Source organism: Narcine bancroftii, chromosome 3 (genome assembly GCF_036971445.1).
Source record: "Narcine bancroftii isolate sNarBan1 chromosome 3, sNarBan1.hap1, whole genome shotgun sequence".
NCBI lineage: Eukaryota > Metazoa > Chordata > Chondrichthyes > Torpediniformes > Narcinidae > Narcine > Narcine bancroftii.
In genome coordinates, this window is record NC_091471.1 from 350,604,475 (window position 1) to 350,627,198 (window position 22,724).

Genomic DNA, 22,724 nt, shown 5'->3' on the forward strand with positions numbered 1-22,724 from the left:
TGCTGTCATCATTCTTAGAGTAAGCATATTCCAAAGACTCATGACTCTTCAGGGGAAAGAAAATGTGGTTCGGACTTAAAATGTTCAACTCCTCTTTTTAACAGCAACTGTTCGCTCTAGCTTCTCAATAACAGACTTTATTGCTATAACATACATAACTATTAACCTGTTATTTAGCTCACTAAATAGCCATTATACCCTAGGTATAATGTGACAAATAAACTTAAACTTGAAGATTATGGTAATGTGATTTGAGACCAGTGCAGAAAAATACTCCTGAGCCAAGACTTGATCCTATTGAAAACTTATGCATTATTTTCCCACAAAATAACCTTGCCATATTCATCCAATCAATACACTTCATAATCTTCAATTAAATAAACTTTTTTTTGGAAAAACAGCAAAAATAGCTGCTTATAGCGGGCACACATGTAACTTGCTGAGCAGCCGTAAAGCACAATTAACTGAACCGTTGCCCATGCGGCACCACGGGCGCTGCTCACTCACCTGGCTGTGCATGACACTGAGGGCTGGGTCGCAGCACACTGGAGACTGGGTCACCCACCTTCAAGAAAGCGCAGGGCTCCCGTCATCTTTATTTAAAGATGTGAGCTGAGCCCCACAGGAGAGTGTCAGGCACAGGGTAATGTCACCTCTGGTTCTGACCTGGGAGGGGTTTAAAATTGGGAAGCAAATTCAAATAAAGTCTCTTTGCTGACTAGCACTGTATATTCATTTAATAGTTCGACTGGAGCAGTCGCTACAATTGGTGACCCCAACTGCAAGATTCAGCCGAAGCTTGAATCCACAGTCAACATTGTCGCTGCCACAGCTGCAGTTAACGCAGTAGGTGTTCACTTGCCCCCTTTCTGGACCCACCGGCCTCGAGTGTGGATGAACGAGGCTGAGACCCAGTTCCACCTTCATGGAATAACAGCTGAAGACACGGTTTTGGCACGTCGTCAGGGCACTGGACGCCGCTACACAGCTAAAGTAAGTGAATTTATTGGACACCACCCCCCCCCCCACCACCCCGGCAGACATCCAATTCCCAGGTACTGTCAGTTCCTCCTGGACACCCTGGAATTAGCCAGGCACAAATAGGCTTGTGGCATTTGAATATGAAGGGGCAACAGGAATCCATCTGATTTAATGAATGACAAGCTTGCTTTAGCAAACGATCATTCTAATTGCTTTCTTTTTGAGACCTTATTCCTAACCAAGCTCCTGGGTCTCGTATCTATATCAATAGCAAACATGAATTTCACTCATCCCTATGACTTGGCCCGGGAGGCTGACAGACTCTACTGCATGCCAAGGCAAGAGTATGTTCACATACAGCCCGTGTATTCAGCGTAAACATCTCCAGTGCCCTGCGCACTGCCTGTATCTGCGGTTCAAACAAAGGGACAAACATACCAACAAGTGCAGAGAATGGTGTTTTTACCACTGCCGATGGAGGAAAAATGCCCATAGACGTGTGCCCCCGTGTGGCTACCACAGCGGCAGTGGCAGGCCTGAAAAGCTGTCGGGAAATGACAGAGCCAGCTGCCAGTCGTGGCCTTGGCACCTGACATAAGTACTGGCCTCCTCTATCTTCATGATGACACTTATAAGCGCAAATTTCTCGTAAACCCCGGCGCTGAGCTCAGTTTGCTCTCACCAACATAGTTCAAAAAGATGTACAAGCGACAGGGACTTGCCCTTTAAGCTGCGAATGGGACTTCCATTCCCTGCTTTGGCATGCGACGTGTCACAATTAAGATAGGAGAGGCAGCATTCCATTGGAGTTTCATTTTGGCTTTCGTCACACAGCCCATCTTGGGTGCAGATTTCCTACGGCCCCACGACCTGCTAGTTGACGTTAAGTGAAAGAAGCTAGTTGACGCCACTGCTTTCCAAACATACCCTTTGATAAGCAGCAAACAACAAGTTTCCCTACTCGGGGGCACACTCTATACACTGACACCTATCCTGCCTTGCTCAATGAATTTACTTGTGTGCTCTCTCCCAAATTCAATTCCTCAACAACGACCCATGGTGTGTCCCATTGCATTGACACCTCATGCCCTGATTTACGCCAGGGCTCGTCGTCTCTCGCCAGATAAACTATAGCAGGCCAAGGAAGAGTTTACTGCTATGGAGGAATTGGGTATCATTCGGCGTTCCAACAGCACTTGGGCACCGCCATTACACATGGTGCCCAAGAACACCTGTGGGTGGAGACCTTGCAGTGACCTCCACAGGCTCAATTATATAACTATGCACATATAGGACTTCGCTGCCCGCCTGCACCATTGCCATGTCTTTTCCAAGGAGGAGCTCGTCAAGGGATATCATCAAATCCCAGACCATGCAGATGACATTCCCAAAACGGCAATTATTACTCCTTTTAGGCTTTTTGAATTCCTCAAGATACCATTTGGTTTGAAGAATGCTGCTCAAACATTCCAGCAGCTTATGCATGCTTTGGGTAGTGATTTAGAATTCACATTAATATATCTAAATGACATCTTCATTGCCAATCAAAATGAGCAAGATCACCAACTGCACTTACACCACCTGTTCCAACGGCTAGATGAATTCGGAGTTACCATCAAACCTTGCAAATACCAGTTTGGCAGAACGACCATCGATTTCATAGGACGCAAGATCAGAGCAGAAGGTGTATTTCCCTTATTCATTCAATGGACGCCGTACATTCTTTCCCGAAACCTACCACAGTTAAAGGAGTGCAGAATTTTTTGAGCGTGGTGAATTTCTATCACCGTTTTCATTCTGGCAGCCGCTGACATTCTTGGACCACTATTTCAACACCTCACCACAAAGCACAAAGAAGTTACTTGGACCGCAGAAGTGGAGTTTGCGTTTGCTGCCACTAAAGGCGCTCTGAACAACGCAGCAATGTTCGCTCATCCGAATACACCATCCTGACACTCACCAGAAACACCTCTGATGCAGTGGTGGGAATGGTTCTCGAACAATCCATCAATGACCATTGGCAAACCCTGGCTTTCTTTAGCAGTTACCTATGGCCATCGGAAATGAAGTACAGTGCATTTGATTGACAGCTGTTGGCATTGTACTTGGCCACACAACACTTCCGATATGTTTTGGAGGGCCGCCATTTCACCGCTTTCTCGGACCACAAGCCACTCACTTTTGCCTTTAGCAAGATATCAGACCCATTGTTGGCCAGGCAGCAATGCCACTTGTCGTACATTTCTGAATTCGCTACGGATGTGCGTGATGTTTCAGGAAAACAATCTGGTTGCCGACACATTATCCAGACTGGCAGTGCATCATATCCAGGGTGGTGTCAATAACTCTGACTTGGCGAATAAACAGGCTGTGGACCCGGATGTTCAGGCATACAGTACTGCCATTACAAACCTAGATATACAACATGTGGCACCACAACTAGGCGGGCCAAGTCTGCTTTGTGACATGGCTATGGGCTACCCCAGGCTGGTAGTCCCTGCATCTTGGAGGTAGCGCCTTTTTGACAACCTGTCCCATTCCTCCATCAGAGCAACGGTCAAGCTCATAGCAACTAAATAAGTATGGCACAGACTTAAGAAAGATGTTGCACGGTGGGCCCGGACGACACCAAGCCGCCTCTCTAGTCTTTCCAAGCAGTGCACCGCCATTTTTAGTATGTGCATGTAGACCTGGTCGGACCACTGCCAGTACCTCACAACGTGAGATACATCCTCACAGTCATAGAGAGATTCACACCATGGCCAGAGGCCATCCCATTGCCATCCAGCGACACTGAGACATGCACCAGAGCATTTGTTGTCAACTGGGTCTCAAGATTCAGGGTTCCCACACATGTCACCTCAGATCTCAGAGCACAATTCACCTCTGCGTTATTGGCTGCCCTTGTACACTTTTGTGGCACACAATTGCATCACACCTCAGCATACTGCCAATTGGCTTGTGGAACATTTCCACCAGCAACTCAAGATTGCACTCAAAGCCAGACTCACCAGACCTAATTGGGTAGATGAGTTGCCATGGGTCCTGCTGCGAGTGCACACCGTCCCGAAGGAAGACATACCAGCAAAAAATGGTTTACGGTTCTGTTCTCACAGCTCCAAGTGATATTCACTTCTTGTCCGACTCCTGCCCTTCAGTTCTGGACGTGCTTCAACAGCTTCGACTCCACGTCGCAATAAGAAAACAGATTCCAACCAACTGGCATGGAACCTCCAAACATCACGTGCCTCCAGCCCTCCTTGATATTGACTTTGTGTTCATACGTAGACGGGCCCCAGGAACATCATTGCAATGGCCATACGATGGCCATTTCTGTGTGATCAAAAGGGACAACCCCTATCTCTCTCTCTTTTCTTTTCTTTCTTTCTTCTCTTTACTTTTCTTTATTAACTTTTCATGGGAGGGTGGGGGATTATAGCCATCATGCATCATAGATCATTATTTTTACTCTTATTCAATTTGTTGATTGAATGTTTGGCTTTAAAAATTTCAATAAAATATTTTTTAAAAACTATGTCATAAAGAGCAATGTCACCAAATCAGGTCACCTGGTTATTGACTGGGACATCAGCAAATTCTTCCTCCCATATGGTGCCATGGGATCTTTTAAGTTCTCTTGGCAGAGTAGGAAAGGCCTCAGCACAAGATCCATCCAAAATGAGTGACACACCTCATGCTACAAAGGAGTGCCAGCCTAGATTTTTGTTCCCAAGTTTATGGACTGGAAATCAAGCATGCAAACAAGTCTCAGCCATAATGTAAAGTCTTATTTTAATAAACAATTGAGCCACAGCTGATACTACATCTAAAAGATTCAACGTCATCTCACCCAGAGCATCAGATGATCCTTCCAAATGTGCAATCTTGGTCACCTAGAAAAATAACTACACAACTCCCCAAGACACCCAAATCAATTGTCATCCCAATTTAGGGAGATATTATTGTTCTGTTATCATGCAGTCTTGTGATTACAAGACCTTTCTCTACTGGATCCCAGTTAATTGACCGTGCAATATCTTGGGATAGGAAACCAGTTATGCTGTTTCCACTGGATCACCTTTAACCAGGACACTGACTGCTTTTCCACTGAACACAATTTATCCTCGGGGGATCAGAGAGTCTATCTTTCGATTGGAATGGATGGAAGTTGTCCATTCTCCACTGGTTTAATCAGCATACCAGTGTCAGCTGATGCCAGGGATACAAGTAGGGGTAGAGGTCGTCAATTCCCAGCGTGATTTGACATTGGCATGCTAATTGTTTTCCTTTTCCACTGGACCGTTCACCAGTTAATTCCTGGGACAAGGTGCCAGTGGAAAAGGGGCTACAGCGACACAACTGTCAAGAAGCAAAAGAAGTTTGATACATCCTCCATGTCATTCAATAACCTCAGAGCATCACAAGGGTGCTGTTCTTTCTAAATCAGAAACTGCTGCAGGAGGTGGTGGATGTAGCTCAGAACATCACATAAAATCCCTCCCCTACATCGAGTCCATCTAAACTTCCCATTGCCTAGGTAAGGCAGGCAACATAATGAAGGACCCACTCAACACCCCCCCATACATAAACACGTTTCTCCCTCCTTCACTTTTGAAGGTTCAAAAGTGAAAAATTGCACATCAATATGTTTAAAGATCAGCTTCTTGGAAGAATTCTGGCTAAGATCACCCATCATATTCAGAGACTAGACATAGGACAGTAGTTTGCCGAGGATTTGTCAGAGTATGTTGAATCGAGTTGATAAGTATAACTGAAAGCCACATTCATAGTTGAAATTGCACTGATGCAGCTGTATTATTTGCTACCTAACAGGACAGAAAGGAACAATAGCTGATCATGTTTGCATTTTGCCTTCGGAATCCAACTTCTCCAATGATTTGATCATTCTAAAATCTCACTATCTAGCCAAGTGAAGTAGAAAGATGATTAAAAGTTGAAGATCAGGATTTTACCACAATATGATATACATGCACATGGAATAACCTGCCTGCAACCTTGAAATGATCATAATCTTATTATTCAACAATAAATGCAAAATAACCAGTCTTTAGAATCAAATAATTCTTCCCACACAACATACTATTAATGATTTTATTAAGAGATACTTCAAAAGTATCAAGTTACATTGAAGCAAAAGGCCTTCTTACTTCTTCTACAGAAAACCTCATTACTTTTCCTGATAAATGAACTGTTTAATATTCATTCCACAAAAACATGCAATAAACAATATGTTAACGCAGATCAGCTTACTCTGGATTGAAACATCCAAACATTAACCACAGGAAGTAGCAGAACTCACCAATTCAATTCAAAAGTTGATATTTGGTGGTATCAATAATCAAAAAGACTTTTCAAATCAATATTCATATTGTTCCATCACCTTAAAGTAAATCTGTATCAATAAAATGAACTATGAAAAACTAGTTTTATTTAAAATGAGTGGGATTGTTTTTCAAGAAAAATAGACAATGAAAATCAACAAGATCTGTCAAATCCAATAGTCACCATAGTAACTTATCAAAGGGAATTTATCAATGTTCCTCTTTCCACTTTTCCTACCAAGACTCCCTGGATTTAGAATTTGAAAAATTACATCTCTTTCACTTTTCTCACAATTTATTTGGCACATCAAAACTACTCACCTATGAGCTTCTCATGGCTTATAAACAAAAGAAGCAGCTGTACACTCACTAACCATAAACAAATGCTACTCATAATCAATGCAACTTCAACCTTAGAACTACCTCTGAGCATTAAATTTAAAAATTCAATTTACCATTTACTTCTCTTATGTTTTTGTTACAACTCACAATATATTTAAACCATCTAAAACTAAACTAAAATAATTGAGATATCAAGCTCTGTGCAGTGACAGACACTCACTTCCAACTCAAGCTTGTGCACAGCTCCAGGGAAGTGAGTACAAGCAGACCCTGGGTTAAAAACATCCGATTTATAAACAACCTGTAGTTACGAACCAACAAGTCTACTGGAAGTGGAACGACATCAAATTTCTGTTTGAGCATGGTTGAGTCATAATTCTAATAGTAATGGCCAAAAATGGTTAAATTAGTATCATGTCACCAATAGTCCCCACACTGGTCCCACTGCCCCGCACCCCCCTTCCAAAAGCCCGCCACCACCCCCCACACCAATCTCGGGGCGGGGGAATGGGGTAGAGGGAGAAGAAGCAGCAGCGGCATGCACCATCGCAATGCTGCTGTCAGGCTACACATGGCCTGGGCAAAGCTACGAGTGGGTGATGCGATGAGCAGCCTGGCGGAGGGGAGGGAGAAAAAGTACCAGCAGAGTGTGCTATTGTGATGCTGCTGTCAGGCTACGCCAAATGCAGGCGGGCAAGGCACCACCAAGGGAGAGAGGAGCGAGCAAAGGAGCCAGGCACGGACACGAAGGAGTGAAGATGCAGGAGGGCCATGGGGTACCTGTACTAAAGCCATCTCTCCATCTTCTCCGGTAAGCGTTAACTTTTAAGTAGTTACTTTTATTATTGTATACAGTACTGTATTATTATTTATGTACTGTATTATTATCTTTAAGGTGTTTTAGTGTATTGATGCTAAGGACCATATGTACCTGTTCTGAGTTGCATTCAAATTTGAATTAGACTTAGGTAACGGAACTCATTTTTAACCCAGGGACTGCCTATACATGATTTTGAATGTCACATCGATACTCTGAAAAGGGAATAGCCCACTGCCAAAGGTGCAACCTTTCATTAACCAGAGGCTTTGGCTGACCACAAGATAATATAAGAGAGAATCCAGAAGACTTTTCAAAAATGAATAAAGTTCTCTCAGTATAATATGGATTCTGCTGCCTTATGTTCATTGAGTGATATTTCAGAAGTACTGGTGCTTGATTTAGCTTTGTCTTGAACATCCAAATATTGGAAAAGGTCTCAAATAGACAAGTTCTTCCCTTCTTAATTCTCTGAAACAAGATCCCATTTTGAATGAAAAGTATACATACACACACACACACGCTCAAGCACCAAAATCTTGGCTGACATTTCATTGAAGTGTAGGAGCAATGAACTGTTAGAAGTGATGTATTTCAGTTGAGACTTAAACATGAAGATGTACCCATCTCTCAAATATAGAAAGTTCAATGACATTATTTCAAAAACTTTTCCTCCCTGTGGACAGGACAGGTCTGACCCTCATAATACATCAAGTGTTTCGATAAACTGGTCATAGTTCTCATTAACTCCAGCCTCCCAACAACTTGATCCACTACAATCAAAAGGTCCACAGTATCTCCGACTGACAGTCTGCAATTAGTGACCCAATGCAATTCAATACCATCACAGTAGGTTCACAGCATCTCCAACCTAGAGTTTGGAATTAGTAACAACACCTTGTGCACAATAATTCTGAACAACAATGCTTTGCAAGATTAAATTTACTATACTTATACTCTCATGACTATGTGGCCAAATACTGCTCCAACTTCATCTACTAGTTGACAAATAATACCGTCATTGTAGGCCAGATCTCAAAGTCGAGACAGCAGACTGGAAGGAAAGAGAGGTTATGGTGGCATGGTGTCAGGACAACAACATCCGACTCAATGTCAATAAAATGAAGGAGCTAATCAGTGGAGTCATGGCCATGCAATGGACCTAAACAGATATGTCTTGGTTGAGTTCTCCGTGAAGAGTTAAAACTTTAAATCAAAATTTAAATCAAGATTTTCTTCATCAAAAATAAAGCTAACACAAAGAAGCCAAGGCAACTGAGATTGAAGTTCCTATGCAATCGGGAACTTTGGGTGAAAGTCCGAAAGGGAGTAGTGCAAAATTGGTGACGTAACTTGCAGAACCAGGTAAATTTGGGGAGTCGGGTCAAGAGCCGAGCATCATCCTAGAAGAAAAATGGAGAATTTGAGTAACCAATTCATAAGTGTTGAAACTGTATGAGAGATATGACAGAAAAAATGAACAATTTTTTTTAAATCGTTAAAGATCTGATGTAGAGAATGGGTTGAGCAGAGGTTGAATTGATGAAAATGCATGAAAAAAGAATGAGAGTCAGATAAACAAGGACTGCTGGATAAAATTGATTATATGGAAAACTTCAGTCAACAGAACAATGTCCAAATTATTAGTCTAAAGGAAGGAATCGAGGGAAGAGACCTGTTGAACTTTTTTCAAAAATGGATCCCACAAGTGTTGGGAGAAGACAAATTTGGAGAAAAATTGCATCTCGAGAGATCTCACCAAACACTTGGACCCAGAAGATCCAGCGATTGAGACCAGTTTTGATGAGGCTTTTAAGCTACCGAGAATGGGAGATAATTCTGGGAGCAGTATATGACTTCTCTAAACAGAATAATGGACTGTCCAAGGTTGATCATGAAAAAGTACTATTTTTTCAAGTCTTTAGCCTGACCTTAATTGAACAAAGAAAAGAATTAGAAGATGTGAAAAGACAACTATGTGCTAAAGACTCAAAATATTCAATGATATATCCCGCAACTGGGAGGACTGAAGTAGCAGAAGGGAAGTGGCGATTCTTCAAGACCAAGAATGAGGTGGAAGATTTTCTGCATAGTTTGTCAAAAAAGATTGAGGTTGCCAAGGGAGAAGATAGTAAAAATATTTATAATGGAACCAAGTAGTGAAAGATGGGTTTTTTTTGTCAAACCACCTTGTATTTATTGTTTAAAAGTAAAAGGTTGAAAGCTCAATAAAAAGGGGAAAAAATCTGGGAAAAGTAGTAGCAGGGAGTGAATGGTGCCTGGAAAGGAGTAACAAAAAAAAAGGTGCTAAAGGGAGGGGTTCTTCTTCAAGAGATTCCGCGGCCTTTTGAAGCTCTACATATACATCACTGTCGGGGCTGCTCTTCATAGACTACAGCTTGGCTTTCAATATCATTATTCCCTCAGTGCTGGTCAAGAAGCTACAAACTCTAGGCCTCTGTACCCCACCTCTGCAACTGGATCCTTGACTTTCTCATCAGAAGACCAGTCAGTACGAATTGGAAACAATGTCTCCTCCTCACTGATTATCAACACAAGTGCACCCCAAGTATGTGTGCTTAGCCCACTGCTCTACTCATTATACTCCCACAACTGTGTGGCCAGGCACAATTCCAATGCTATCCACAAGTTTGCCAACGACACCTCAGTTGTCGGCAGAATCACAAACTGCAAAAAGGAAGCGTACAGAAGGGAGAGAGATCAGCTCGTTCAATGATGTAATGATGACAAACTTACATCAGCAAAATCAAGAAGATGATTGTGGACTAGGAGGAAGTCAGGGGAACATGGCCCAGTCCTCATTGAGGGCTCAGTAATGGAGAGAGCCAAGAACTTCCAATTCCTGGGTGTCAACATCTCTGAGGATCTGTCCTGGAGCCACCACGTTGACGCAATCACAAAGAAGGCTTTCCAGCAGCTATATTTTGTGAGGTGTCTGAGGTTTGGTATGTCACCGAAGACTCTCGTAAACATCTACAGATGCACCATGGAGAGCAATCTGGCCGGTTCCATCAGTGTCTGGTATGGAGGCACCAACTCTCAGGACAAGAATAAACTCCAGAGGGTTGTTAACTCAGCCTGCAACACGACAGGCACCAGACTTCACTCCATCGAGGACATCTACACAAGGCTATGTCTTAAAAAAACAGCCTCTATGCTCAAAGACCCCCACTACCCAGGCCATGCCCTTTTCACACTGCTACCATAGGAAAAAGGTACAGTGGCATTTAGTGGCACAAGGACAACCACTTCTCACTGCCATCAGATCCTTAAATAATCAAAGGCACTGCCTTACTTTTCGTGTACAATTATTGTTAGTATTTTTTTATATATAGTAATGCCGTAAGATGGTATAATATGTATGTTTGCACTATAATGCTGCCACAAAACACTGAATTTCATGTCTGTTCATGACAATAAATCCTGATTCTGATACAGTACCTTTCCTGCTCCAATTAATTACATTGATGTTATTGCCATGAAAATATACCAACACTTCTACTTCCTCAGTAGCCTGAGAATATTCAGCAATGTCCCCAGTGTCTCTTACCAATTTTTTTTAGATGAACAACAGAAAGTATCCTGCCTACATGAATCACATGTTGGAAATGGAATTGCTCTGTCCAAGAACAAATGCAATTGCAGAGAGTTGTGAATGCAGCTCAGACCATCACACAAATGAACCTCCATCAACTCTGTCTACATTTCCCACTGTTTCAAGGAGCAGGCAGGGGTGCAAACAAACTTTGAAATATTTTTGTTCTGAATTTCATTGTGATTTTTATGATCAAGAAAACAATTTGTTACTGCACTTTTTTGTAGTCTCCATCAAATTCTTAACAAATTAAAAATGTTTTGATGTCCATATTCTCTTATCTTTTTAAAATCTTAAAAGCAAGTTGTACAAATTTATACAAAAGTCTAAAAATGACAATTGCAATTAATAAACATGGACAATTCTTTTTCTCCCCCTGATGCTGCTCGACCTGCTGAATTCCTCCAGCAGATCATTTGTTGCTTCAGATTCCAGTAGTTGCAATCTCTCACATCTCCAGTTAAAATACTGTCCTAATTGAGCACCAATCACACATCAAAACTCCCTTTTTAAATTTGATATTTTTAAAACTCTCTTCTCACTGAAGATTTATCTTTTACTGAAATACTTTCTGCCAGCACAAAGCACTGTTCAATTGTATTAATTCGATAAACAAACCTTTCAGGCTACAATGAACAAGAGGAACAGAGTAAGTCAGCATCATTTGAGAGATATGGCAAGTCAGCATTTTGGGTCAGGGCAATTAACAAGAATAAAATGGGAAGCAGAAATATAAATGGGAAAAAAGGAGGTTGGGTGTGGAGGGACCAAGTGGTGATCAGGTTCTGGTTTAGAAGGTGCAAGAGGTGGAGATGTTGGTCGAGGAGAACAACACTGAGGGAGGTGAGGAGAGAAGGTTTAGGTCAATCCACAGGACCATTTAAGAGTGGCAGAGGGAATCCCTGGAGTCCCTCTTCCCTCACCATCGACATGATCTACCGGAATTGTTGATGAAGAGGGTGCACAAAATCATTGAGAACCATTTTCACCCTGCATCTTTCAGTTGCTCCCTTTGGGGAAGAAATACAGGAGTATTAAAGCCAGCACCACCAGGGTGAGGGACAGATTCTTTCCACGTGCAGTAAGAATGCTGAACAACCAAAGGAACTGCTCACACTAACCATTCGAGACTCTCATGTTCATAAAACAATATTTATATAGATGAAATCCTTGTTCTGCATATGCATTGTATGTGAGTTATGTTTGGTTGCACGTCTGCACATTTTGCACCAAGGATGGTAGAACGCTGTTTCATCAGGTTTTACTTGTACAATCAGGTGACAATAAACTTGACTTCAGAAAAGTGGGAATGGGAGCAGGTAGAGATGGAAACGATGGAACTAGATAGGGGTGGTGATTACCCAAAATTCACTGTTCATGCCATTGGGTTTAAGGATATCCAGGTGGATACATATTGATCTTCAAGTTTAAGTTTAACCTCACCCTGACAATGGAAGAGGCCGAAGACAGACATTGCTGCATGTAATTAAAATAGCTGGCAACTGCAAGTTGCAGATTCAATACATGCCTAGGGAAATGGTCACTCATCTGTGTTTGGTCTCACTGATGGACAGGAGACAATGCAAAGACCATTGACTTCAGTAAATTAGGTTAAGCAATGTTCATCAAAATCTCTGCTGCAACTGGAAGAGCTGTATATGGTTCTGGATGGAGGTGAAGCAAGAAATGTAGGAATAGGCTTCTGCAGTAACAGAGGAAAGTGTCTTAGAGAGCAGAACAGGGAGTCTCAGAGTATAATCCCTGTGAAAAACAGATAAAGAGAGGAAGATGTGGCTGGTGGTGGAATCTCACTGAAGTTGGCAGAAGTGTCAGAGAATGATGTGTTAGATGTAGTGGTGTGAAAAGTGAGCATCAAGGAAACTCTATCCTTGGGGAGGGTGGAGGGGAATGAGATAAGAAGTGCATAAAATGGAGGCGAAGCAAGGGCATTTTCAAATGACTGGGGGGGGGAAGGAGAAACAATGTTTCTTGAAAATAAAATATGACATTTTGGATGTTCTGGATTAGAAGGCATCCCAAAAACAAATGTTGCTGAAGTGGAGGAATTGGGCTAAAGATATAAAACCTTGCCCAAGACTGGGTGCAAAATTGCAAAGTCCCAGTAACTGTAGGAGTAAGTGGGTTTGTAATAGATGTTCATGGATAATTTGTCTCCCGAGATGGAGACAGTAGTCTAGAAAAGACAGAGATGCATCAGAAACAGCCCAAGTAAATTTCTGGGCAATTACCCAAAGGTCAACAACAGGGTATTCACTTACCAGTATCATCCAACATGCACGTACAAATTTTCCAAACTGACAAGCAGCAAGCAGTCCAGAAGATTCCCCCTCCTTCTAACCCCAAGGTTAATTACAATTTACATTTAAATAGTCTGGTTGAGATCAGTTAGTTAAAGACCAGCCATTGAAACTGTAACATATGTATGCATTTCAAAATATTCTCATTTCTTCCAATGAGACTACCAAGTCCGAAAGACAGTGCAAGACACCCTAAAGCACTCTACTGAAGTATCTCACATGGTTATCCACTAACGGCAGCATTCTTTACCTAAAAATGAAAGTCATGGGTTTATGACCGATTCTCGACATTTAAATTCAATCTTGTCTGGCACTTCAGTAAAGTACTGATAGAGTGCAACATTGTCAAGATTATCATTCTTCAGATGGATCAAACAGATGTTCTATGTGTCTTCTCAAATGGATATAGAAACCTTTGTGGCATTAATTGAACTCAAGCAGGAAAGTTCCCCTAATTCATGATCACAACTGACATACCAAAACCAGAATTATTTGGTAATTTATGCACCTGTGTTGTACTGCCTGCTGTACTTCCCCCGACGTTACATCTCTGACTGCATTGCAAAAGTACTTTGCTGACCGTGAGACACTTTGAAATATTTTAAGGGCATGAAAGACACCTTGAAGTGTAGTAAAACCAGATGGTGCATTCGCATTACATAAATTGAAAGTGAAAGACTAAACAATAGGTTTTCTTGGTCGCTTCGGTTGATGAAGTAGGTGGCCAAGAGCCTTGGTCCTCGGGAACGGGCATTGTGGAAGCTTTTCCACAACTCAAGCCGCCACATGAAGTCTTGTTTTAAAATCTCATCCAAAAGAAATCGCTTCTTTCACGCATACTAGGAAATGCTGGACATTTCTAACATTTCACAACTCTCTGAAAAGACAGCACGACTCAGCCAAGCTGACACACAAGCAGTAGTAATGAAGGGCTCAGAAGCATAAAGATACATTTTTACTCCGTATTTTGTTTTAAATTGGAACACCACTTCCTCATTTGAAACATATTTCAAACCACGACAAAATTGGGACGTGGCTACTTTGGCATAAATTGTCCCAAAAACTAACTTCCAGACTGAAGTAATGCAAATTTTAATCACAAATTACAAATAGATATAGAACAAAGAATACAAGCATAGCAACACAAACAAACTTTGATTTTTTGCCAAGTTGTTGCTGAATGCCTGTCGAAGGCTCAGAAGACCAATATAACTACCCGGTAGTTGGATTTTTTTTTAAAAAACCCCAGTGGCACATTTATTTCCAATTCCACTCACGAGGAGAAAAGATTGAACACTCTCTCCAGTCCGACCCGACCTCGGGAACGGGTTCCGAGGCACTGAATCTCCAGGAAACAGGCGATTGTAAAATTGTCTGAAGACACCAGCCCTCACAAGATCAATCAAAATGATCTCCAATTCCAAAACCAGAGAACGAGGAAACCACCAACAAATTTTCAGTCAAGTTCAAACACATTCATTAAAAATGGGAGGGAAAGCGCAAAACAAAACAAAAAATAAAAGAACCTGATCCCCCCCCCCCCCCCAATAAAACACTCCCACCAACAAGCTCCATTCACAAATAATAAAAGAAAAGGGGGAAAGGGAAGGATCCATTTAAAGCAGCCTTATGGTAAAGCACTGAGGGGAGGTGGGGGCGCGCATTCACGCCGCTTCCTTACCTGTGAGGCGTAATTTGACCGGCCCGTTCCTCCTGGCCCCTTGGTTCGACATGTTGCCCAACGCTCCGGGCGAAGTTTGACGGCCGGTGCCGGTGGCCGAGCGCGGGCGGCCGCGTCTCCCCCCTTCCCCCCGAGCGAGCGAACAATGATGGCCTCCTCGAGCCCGATGGCCCGGATGTGCATAGCACTCGCTCGCCGTCCGACGGCCAGAGGGGGGAACTAGACCGACAAAAATAAAAAAATAAAAAACAGACACCGTTCCCCTCAGGAAATTAAAAGAAAACAACTCTTCAGTTCGAAATCGCTAAAAAAAAAAATCATTTTCACTTGGGCAGCGGCGAGCCTGACCTGCCCTGGCCGTTGGCGCGCGCACACACACACAGACACCCCGTCTGGAGATCAGTGGCAGCGGGCTCGTCTCCGCATCTTCCGATCGCGCCTCCGGGTTCAACGTGATTATCACTCCTTCCTGCAGGTTGTTGCCGTGAGTATGTTCGTCCGTGCACGGAGAAGTAGGGGAGTAATCATTTGCCGCCGGGGCGGAGGGAAAAGTTGGGGATGATCCGTACTCTCTTCTTCAGTGGGAGCCCCGGTGTTGGTGGGAGCCCCGTGCTGACATCAGCCGGCTCTTCCCTCCCTCTCTGGCCCTTTCACCTTCCCTGGCTCTTCCCTCCCCTCTTCCTCCCCCTCTCCAGACCTTCCTTCCTGGCCCTGACTCTTCCCTCCCCTCTCCCTCCTTACTTCCCTCCTGGGCCTGGTTCTTCCCTCCCCTCTCTGGCCTTTCCCTCCCCCCCCCTGGCCCTTCCCTCCCCCCCTCTCCGGCCCTTCCCTCCCCCCCTCAACGGCCCTTCCCTCCCCCCCTCTCCGGCCCTTCCCTCCCCCCCTCTCCGGCCCTTCCCTCCCCCCCTCTCCGGCCCTTCCCTCCCCCCCTCTCCGGCCCTTCCCTCCCCCCCTCTCCAGTCCTTCCCTCCTGGGCCTGGCTCTTCCCTCCCATCTCCATCCCTTCCTTCCCTCCCACCCACCCATCTCCATCCCTTCCTTCCCTCCCACCCACCCATCTCCATCCCTTCCTTCCCTCCCACCCACCCATCTCCATCCCTTCCTTCCCTCCCACCCACCCATCTCCATCCCTTCCTTCCCTCCCACCCACCCATCTCCATCCCTTCCTTCCCTCCCACCCACCCATCTCCATCCCTTCCTTCCCTCCCACCCACCCATCTCCATCCCTTCCTTCCCTCCCACCCACCCATCTCCATCCCTTCCTTCCCTCCCACCCACCCATCTCCATCCCTTCCTTCCCTCCCACCCACCCATCTCCATCCCTTCCTTCCCTCCCACCCACCCATCTCCATCCCTTCCTTCCCTCCCACCCACCCACCCATCTCCATCCCTTCCTTCCCTCCCACCCACCCACCCATCTCCATCCCTTCCTTCCCTCCCACCCACCCACCCATCTCCATCCCTTCCTTCCCTCCCACCCACCCACCCATCTCCATCCCTTCCTTCCCTCCCACCCACCCACCCATCTCCATCCCTTCCTTCCCTCCCACCCACCCACCCATCTCCATCCCTTCCTTCCCTCCCACCCACCCACCCATCTCCATCCCTTCCTTCCCTCCCACCCACCCACCCATCTCCATCCCTTCCTTCCCTCCCACCCACCCACCCATCTCCATCCCTTCCTTCCCTCCCACCCACCCACCCATCTCCATCCCTTCCTTCCCTCCCACCCACCCACCCATCTCCATCCCTTCCTTCCCTCCCACCCACCCACCCATCTCCATCCCTTCCTTCCCTCCCACCCACCCACCCATCTCCATCCCTTCCTTCCCTCCCACCCACCCACCTCCATCCCTTCCTTCCCTCCCACCCACCCATCTCCATCCCTTCCTTCCCTCCCACCCACCCATCTCCATCCCTTCCCTCCCACCCATCTCCATCCCTTCCCTCCCACCCATCTCCATCCCTTCCCTCCCACCCATCTCCATCCCTTCCCTCCCTCCTTAATTCCCTCCTGGTTCTTCCCTCCCCTCCCCGGCCCTCCCCTCTCCTCCCCTCCCCTCCCCTCTCCGGCCCTCCCCTCCCCTCCCCTCTCCGGCTCTCCCTCCCCTCCCCTCTCCGGCCCTCCCTCTTCCCTCCCCTCTCCGGCCCTCCCTCTTCCCTCCCCTCTCCGGCCCTCCCTCTTCCCTCCCCTCTCCGGCCCTCCCTCTTCCCTCCCCTCTCCGGCCCTCCCTCTTCCCTCCCCTCTCCGGCCCTCCCTCTTCCCTCCCCTCTCCGGCCCTCCCTCTTCCCTCCCCTCTCCGGCCCTCCCTCTTCCCTCCCCTCTCCGGCCCTCCCTCTTCCCTCCCCTCTCCGGCCCTCCCTCTTCCCTCCCCTCTCCGGCCCTCCCTCTTCCCTCCCCTCTCCGGCCCTCCCTCTTCCCTCCCCTCTCCGGCCCTCCCTCTTCCCTCCCCTCTCCGGCCCTCCCTCTTCCCTCCCCTCTCCGGCCCTCCCCTGCACGGCCCTCCCTTCCCCGGGTCTTCCCTCCCTCTCTCCCTCCCCCGGGTCTTCCCTCCCTCTCTCCCTCCCCCGGGTCTTCCCTCCCTCTCTCCCTCCCCCAGGTCTTCCCTCCCTCTCTCCCTCCCTCCCTCCCTCTCTCCCTCCCCCTGGTCTTCCCTCCCTCTCTCCCTCTCTCCCTCCCTCCCTCCCTTCCTTCCCCTCTCTCCCTTCCCCTCTCTCTCTCACAGGCCATCCTTGGTGCTCTCTCTCTCTCTCCCTCCCTACTCCTCTGCTCTTCCCTCCCTCCCAACCAGGCCTAGCTCTTCCCTCTCTCCTGGCCTGGCCTGCTCTTTCCTCCCTCCCAGCTTGGCTCTTTCTTTCCTCCCAGTCCGACTCCTCCTGCCCGACTCACTGACAACAAAGCATAGGAACCAAACACTTTTGCGGCCTTCCTGAAATGCTGCCCCTTAAGAAAAAAGCCTTTATCCCTAAGGACCCCACCAACCAGGTCATGCCCTCTTCACTCTGCTATCAAAGGCGAAAAAGGTAAAGGAGCCTGAAGATCAGCACTCTGTGGCACAAGGCGGCTTCTTCCCCTCTGCCATCAGATTTCTGGATGAACAATGAACCACAAACACTACCTCACTTTGACTTTTTCTTGCTCTATTTATTGCACTATAGATCAGCTAGTTGAGTAATGATCTGACAGCAGAGAGGAAGAAGCTGTCCTTGTGTGGCTGAGTGCTCATCTTCAGGCACCTGTACCTTTTTCCCGATGGTGGCAAAGTGAAGGAGTCCTTGAGGATAGAGGCTACTTTCTTAAGACACTGCCTCTTGTAGATGTCCTCAATGAACTGAAGTCTGGTGCCTGTGATGTCGCAGGTCGAGTTAACAACCCTCTGGAGTTTTATTTCTTTCCTGTTTGTTGCACCTCTATACTAGGCAGTAATGCAACTAGCCAGAATGCTCTCTGCAGTACATCTGTAGAAGTTTGCAAGAGTCTTCAGTGACATACCAAATCTCCTCAAACTTCTCACAAAGTTTAGCTGCTGGTGACCTTTCTTTGTGATTGCATCAACATGGAGGGATCAATATCACTAAGGACCTTGGTCACTGTCTCCTCTCCCTTCACGCAGAATGTACAGAAACCTGAATGCCAGCACCTCTAGGCTCAAGAAGAATTGTTATTGATTAGCTAGTTGGCTTTTGAACATTACTGTATTAACCTAGCACTAACCATAAATAGCAAAGATAAAGATACATAACCAATATTTCGGGCTTGAGCCCTTCATCAAGGTATGAGCAAAATGTAGGCAGGTGCCCGAATATTGACAATGACCAGTTCTTGGTAGAGTAATTCCTCAGTTTTTTTCCCAACTTCCATGCAAATTATTCTTCAAAGTGCTTATTCCATTCCTTTCAAATACATCACCATACAAGAGTTAATTTCATATCACTTTCTGATTCAGGATTTTCTTCACATCCCCCTATAAGTTTTTTCCAAAATATTAAATCTGTGCACAATGATCCACGAACCATCTGGAAATCAAGACAGCTTATGTCTGTTTCACTGACCCTTTCTACGTGTGGATGCTGCCTGGCCTGCTGAATTCCTTGAGGAGGTCATTATTAGTGCAACTTGTGACTGTCTTCTCTAGATACACCAATTAACACTTTACATATGCATCAGAAGCAAAATAAACTAATTATTATAGAAGTTCTATGATTTCTTTAGCATCCCTTTCCAGATGTAATCCACATTACATCCAGTGTAATCATCACACTACAGTGCCAGAGACCCGGATTCAAATCCAGTGCTGTCTGTAAGGAGTTTCTATGTTTCCCCATGTCTATGTGGGTTTCCTATCACCCTGGGTAATTGGGGTATTTGAGCAGCACGGGCTCATGGGCTGGAAGGGCCAGTTACCATGCTGTATGTCTAAAAGAAAAAGGAATGAATGAATCTGCCACTTTGCACACAGTGAGCACACATTAACAGCAATATGATGGTAATCGTTTTGTATTAAATACTGATTGGTGAGCTAAATGAGGAATCGATCAGTTTTCTCTTTAGAAGAATGCCAGGGAATGAAGTGAGCAAATGCGGCAGTGGATGATCATCTCAAAGATAAATAGAACAGGAACCTGAATCTTTGACTATGAGTCTTGGATAGAAGTTGAACTCGTAACCTTCTGACTCCACATCCATAGGAATTAAAAGGCAGTCAACATTTTGGGCCTGAGCCCTTCAGGAGTGTCGAAAATCAGGCAGATGCCTGAATGAAAAGGTGGGGGGTGAAGGGGAAGAGAGAGGAACACAGGCTGACAGGTAAAAGGTGGATACAGGTGGGAGGGTAGAGGAGAAATCTTTTGCCTATCATACCTAAAAATCATCCCAATCCTTGTTCTTTTCCCATAATCATATATATTTTATCCTTTTGGTATTTATCTATAATTTTTAATATTATTTCTATATCTGCTTTCACCACCCTTTTAAGCAGTTTCACAGTAATTCCCAGGATATAAAATGTCTTCATGCCACCTCTTGTTCGTTGCCAATCACTTAAATCTATATGCAATCTAGCTATCTGCCACAAGAAACATTTATGCTGAATACTCAAAAGAAGTAACTTGGTATTTTACTAAATCATTATCAATGAGAAATTGGATAGCAGGTATATTGCTACAAATCTGTTTGTGTGAGAGATACAAAGTAAACTTACTTTATAGTCAATTAATACTGATAATTGAGAAAAACTAATAAAGATGTTAGAATCATAACATGAAATATATTAGGCTGGTTTTAGATATTGTCTTTTTAATGTATTCCTTTTAGGGGTGAATTCATGTGGAGAGCACTTATTGCCCATCCCCAATTACTCCTGAACTACCTTCTATAACCAGAGCAATTCTAAGAACGAAAGTACTCCAATAATACTCTGAGAGCACCAAGATTTAGATGCAGCTGCAATGAAGAAATAAATATTTCAAAATCAGAATGTTATGCTGACAATCAACACAGGCACACCTTAAGGAGCCCACTGCTCCACTATCTCTATAGGCTGTGAGGTTAAGCATAATTCAGATGACATCTACAAATTTGCCGATGATACCATGGTCCTCAGCAGAATTACAGACAGCACTAAGGAAGAGTACAGGAGTGAGATAGATCAGCTAGGTGAATGGTGTCACAATAACCACTTTGCACTCAATATTAGCAAAACTAAGGAATTAATTATGGACTTCAAGAAGCGAAAACCATGAGGACACAAAGCAATCCTCATCGAGGGGTCAGCAGCGGAAAGGGTAAAGAACTGCAAACCCCTGGTCGTAAAAATCAATGAAAATCTATCCTGGAGTTCTTCATGAAGACTTTGTGAGGAGTTGGAAGAGATTTGGTATATCACCAAATACTCTTGCAAATTTATGCAGGTGTACAATGGAGAGCATTGTGACTGGTTGCATCACTTTCTCGCATGGAGATGCCAATGCACAGAACAGAAAAAGACTAGAGAGAATTATGAACTCGGCCAGTGCCATCATGGTCATTAGTCTTCACTCCATTAATGACATCCACCAGAGACAGTGTCTCAAGAAAACAGTCTCAGTCATCAAGGCCAAGACTTTTTTTCATTGCTGGCATTAGGAAGGAGGTATAGGGGCCTGAAGATGAGCATACAGTAGTAAAAAAACAGCTTCTTCCCTTCTGCCATCAGATTTCTGAATGGACATGGAACCACAGACGCGGCCCACTTTCTCTTCTTTTGGACTAATTTATTTTTTAATGTCATTCACAGCAAATTTTGCACCTGCGATGTTGCAGCAAAACAATGAATTTTAGGACACATATTCATGACAATAAATTTTGATTCTATTGGAGGGGAACCTGGAAGTGGTGGCACAAAGCCCTTATTAATTTTAATTTAGAGATACAGCATGGTAACAGACCCCTCCAGCCCATGAGCCCACAATGCCCACCCAAGTGGGCATACATCTTTGAAATGTGGGAGGAAACTGGAGTGCCCAGAGGATACCCACATAGTCATGGGGAGAACATACAACCTCCTCACAAACAGTGGTGGATTCGAAGCCGGTTTGCTATAATAGTTGTGCTAACCATATGGTTTATGTTAGATTTGGAAGCTGCAGTACAATTTGTACTGTGCACTGATGGTGAAGAAAATGAATACGTTTTGTTGGGTAGTGGCACGTGGGGTGCTTTGCCATCAAGCAGTTTGAGCATTGTTGAAGTAGCCCCTGGAGGGTATTCCGTCGACTACCTCAGCTATAGATGGTGGAAAAGTTTTGGGTGTCAGGAGATGAGTCACTCTCCAGAGGATATCTAGCCTTTCACCCACTCAACTGAGTTCTTGATTAAGAATCTCACCCAGGATGGGATCTGAGTGATGATTATGTTGTTGGATGTCAAGAGTAACCAGTTTCCTTCTCTATTGTTGAAGCTGGCCTCTGCAAGGCACTTCTATAGCACAAATGTCACTTGCCACTTAGCAGCTCATCTCTAAATTTTATCTAGTTCTTGCTGCGTGTCGACATAGGCTGTTTTATTATCTGAGAAGCTGCTAATGGAAATGAACATCATGCAGTCGCATTTCACCTTTCCTTACATTATACGAGAGGCCATAAAAGTCTATACCAGCTCTCACATTTTCCTGGACAGCTAATGTTAAATAAAGGCTTTTCGAGTATAATTGATTATTAAATCAGAAAGTATTAATATTTGTAGGCACGTTGTTGCATGCTAATTCATTGTCTTAATATTTAAAACCTCATCATATTCATGTTTTTAATGCATATTGGGCAAAAAGTTATAAACCCTCGGAAGAATATGAATTAATTCCCCAATTTGTAGCCAGCTAACATTTCAGCTACGTGAGTGTGCTTGGTCTTTGAGCTGATTTTAGGAAAATTCATCCTTAACATTGTTCATTGTCTAGAAACATATATGGAATATTGTGCATGGGTGTACAGATCATAGGTAAAGATAGAATCAGGTATAGCTTTATTTCCTCTGCATCATAAACAGCACCAAAATGAAATATTCCAGGCTATCATGTAAAATTTAAGGTCTGGTAAAACTTCTATCTAGAATTGATATTTTTAAATAAAATATCACCAAATACTGTGAATG

At 44.5% G+C, this 22,724-nt stretch overlaps 2 protein-coding genes across 15 annotated transcripts in view; one reads left to right on the forward strand and one right to left on the reverse strand.

Moving 5' to 3' along the window:
- Positions 1 to 15,234, reverse strand: part of smurf2 (SMAD specific E3 ubiquitin protein ligase 2) — a 267,194-nt gene extending 251,960 nt beyond the window's left edge. For 5 of the 8 annotated variants that reach the window (XM_069929731.1, XM_069929730.1, XM_069929739.1 and 2 more), the window contains exon 1: positions 3,998 to 4,076. In XM_069929731.1, coding sequence (XP_069785832.1) covers positions 3,998 to 4,061 — 64 coding nt within the window. In that variant the 5' untranslated portion in view covers positions 4,062 to 4,076. Of the gene's footprint in view, positions 1 to 1,419; positions 1,687 to 3,997; positions 4,077 to 15,097 lie in introns of those variants that run through there. The other 3 variants (XM_069929733.1, XM_069929734.1, XM_069929732.1) reach the window with 3 other exon arrangements.
- Positions 15,106 to 22,724, forward strand: part of LOC138759410 (UPF0450 protein C17orf58 homolog) — a 54,708-nt gene continuing 47,089 nt past the window's right edge. For 2 of the 7 annotated variants that reach the window (XR_011354821.1, XR_011354820.1), the window contains exon 1: positions 15,143 to 15,581. The gene's annotated coding sequence lies outside the window, so the exon portion shown is untranslated. Of the gene's footprint in view, positions 15,582 to 22,724 lie in introns of all 7 variants that reach the window. The other 5 variants (XM_069929748.1, XM_069929747.1, XR_011354819.1 and 2 more) reach the window with 5 other exon arrangements.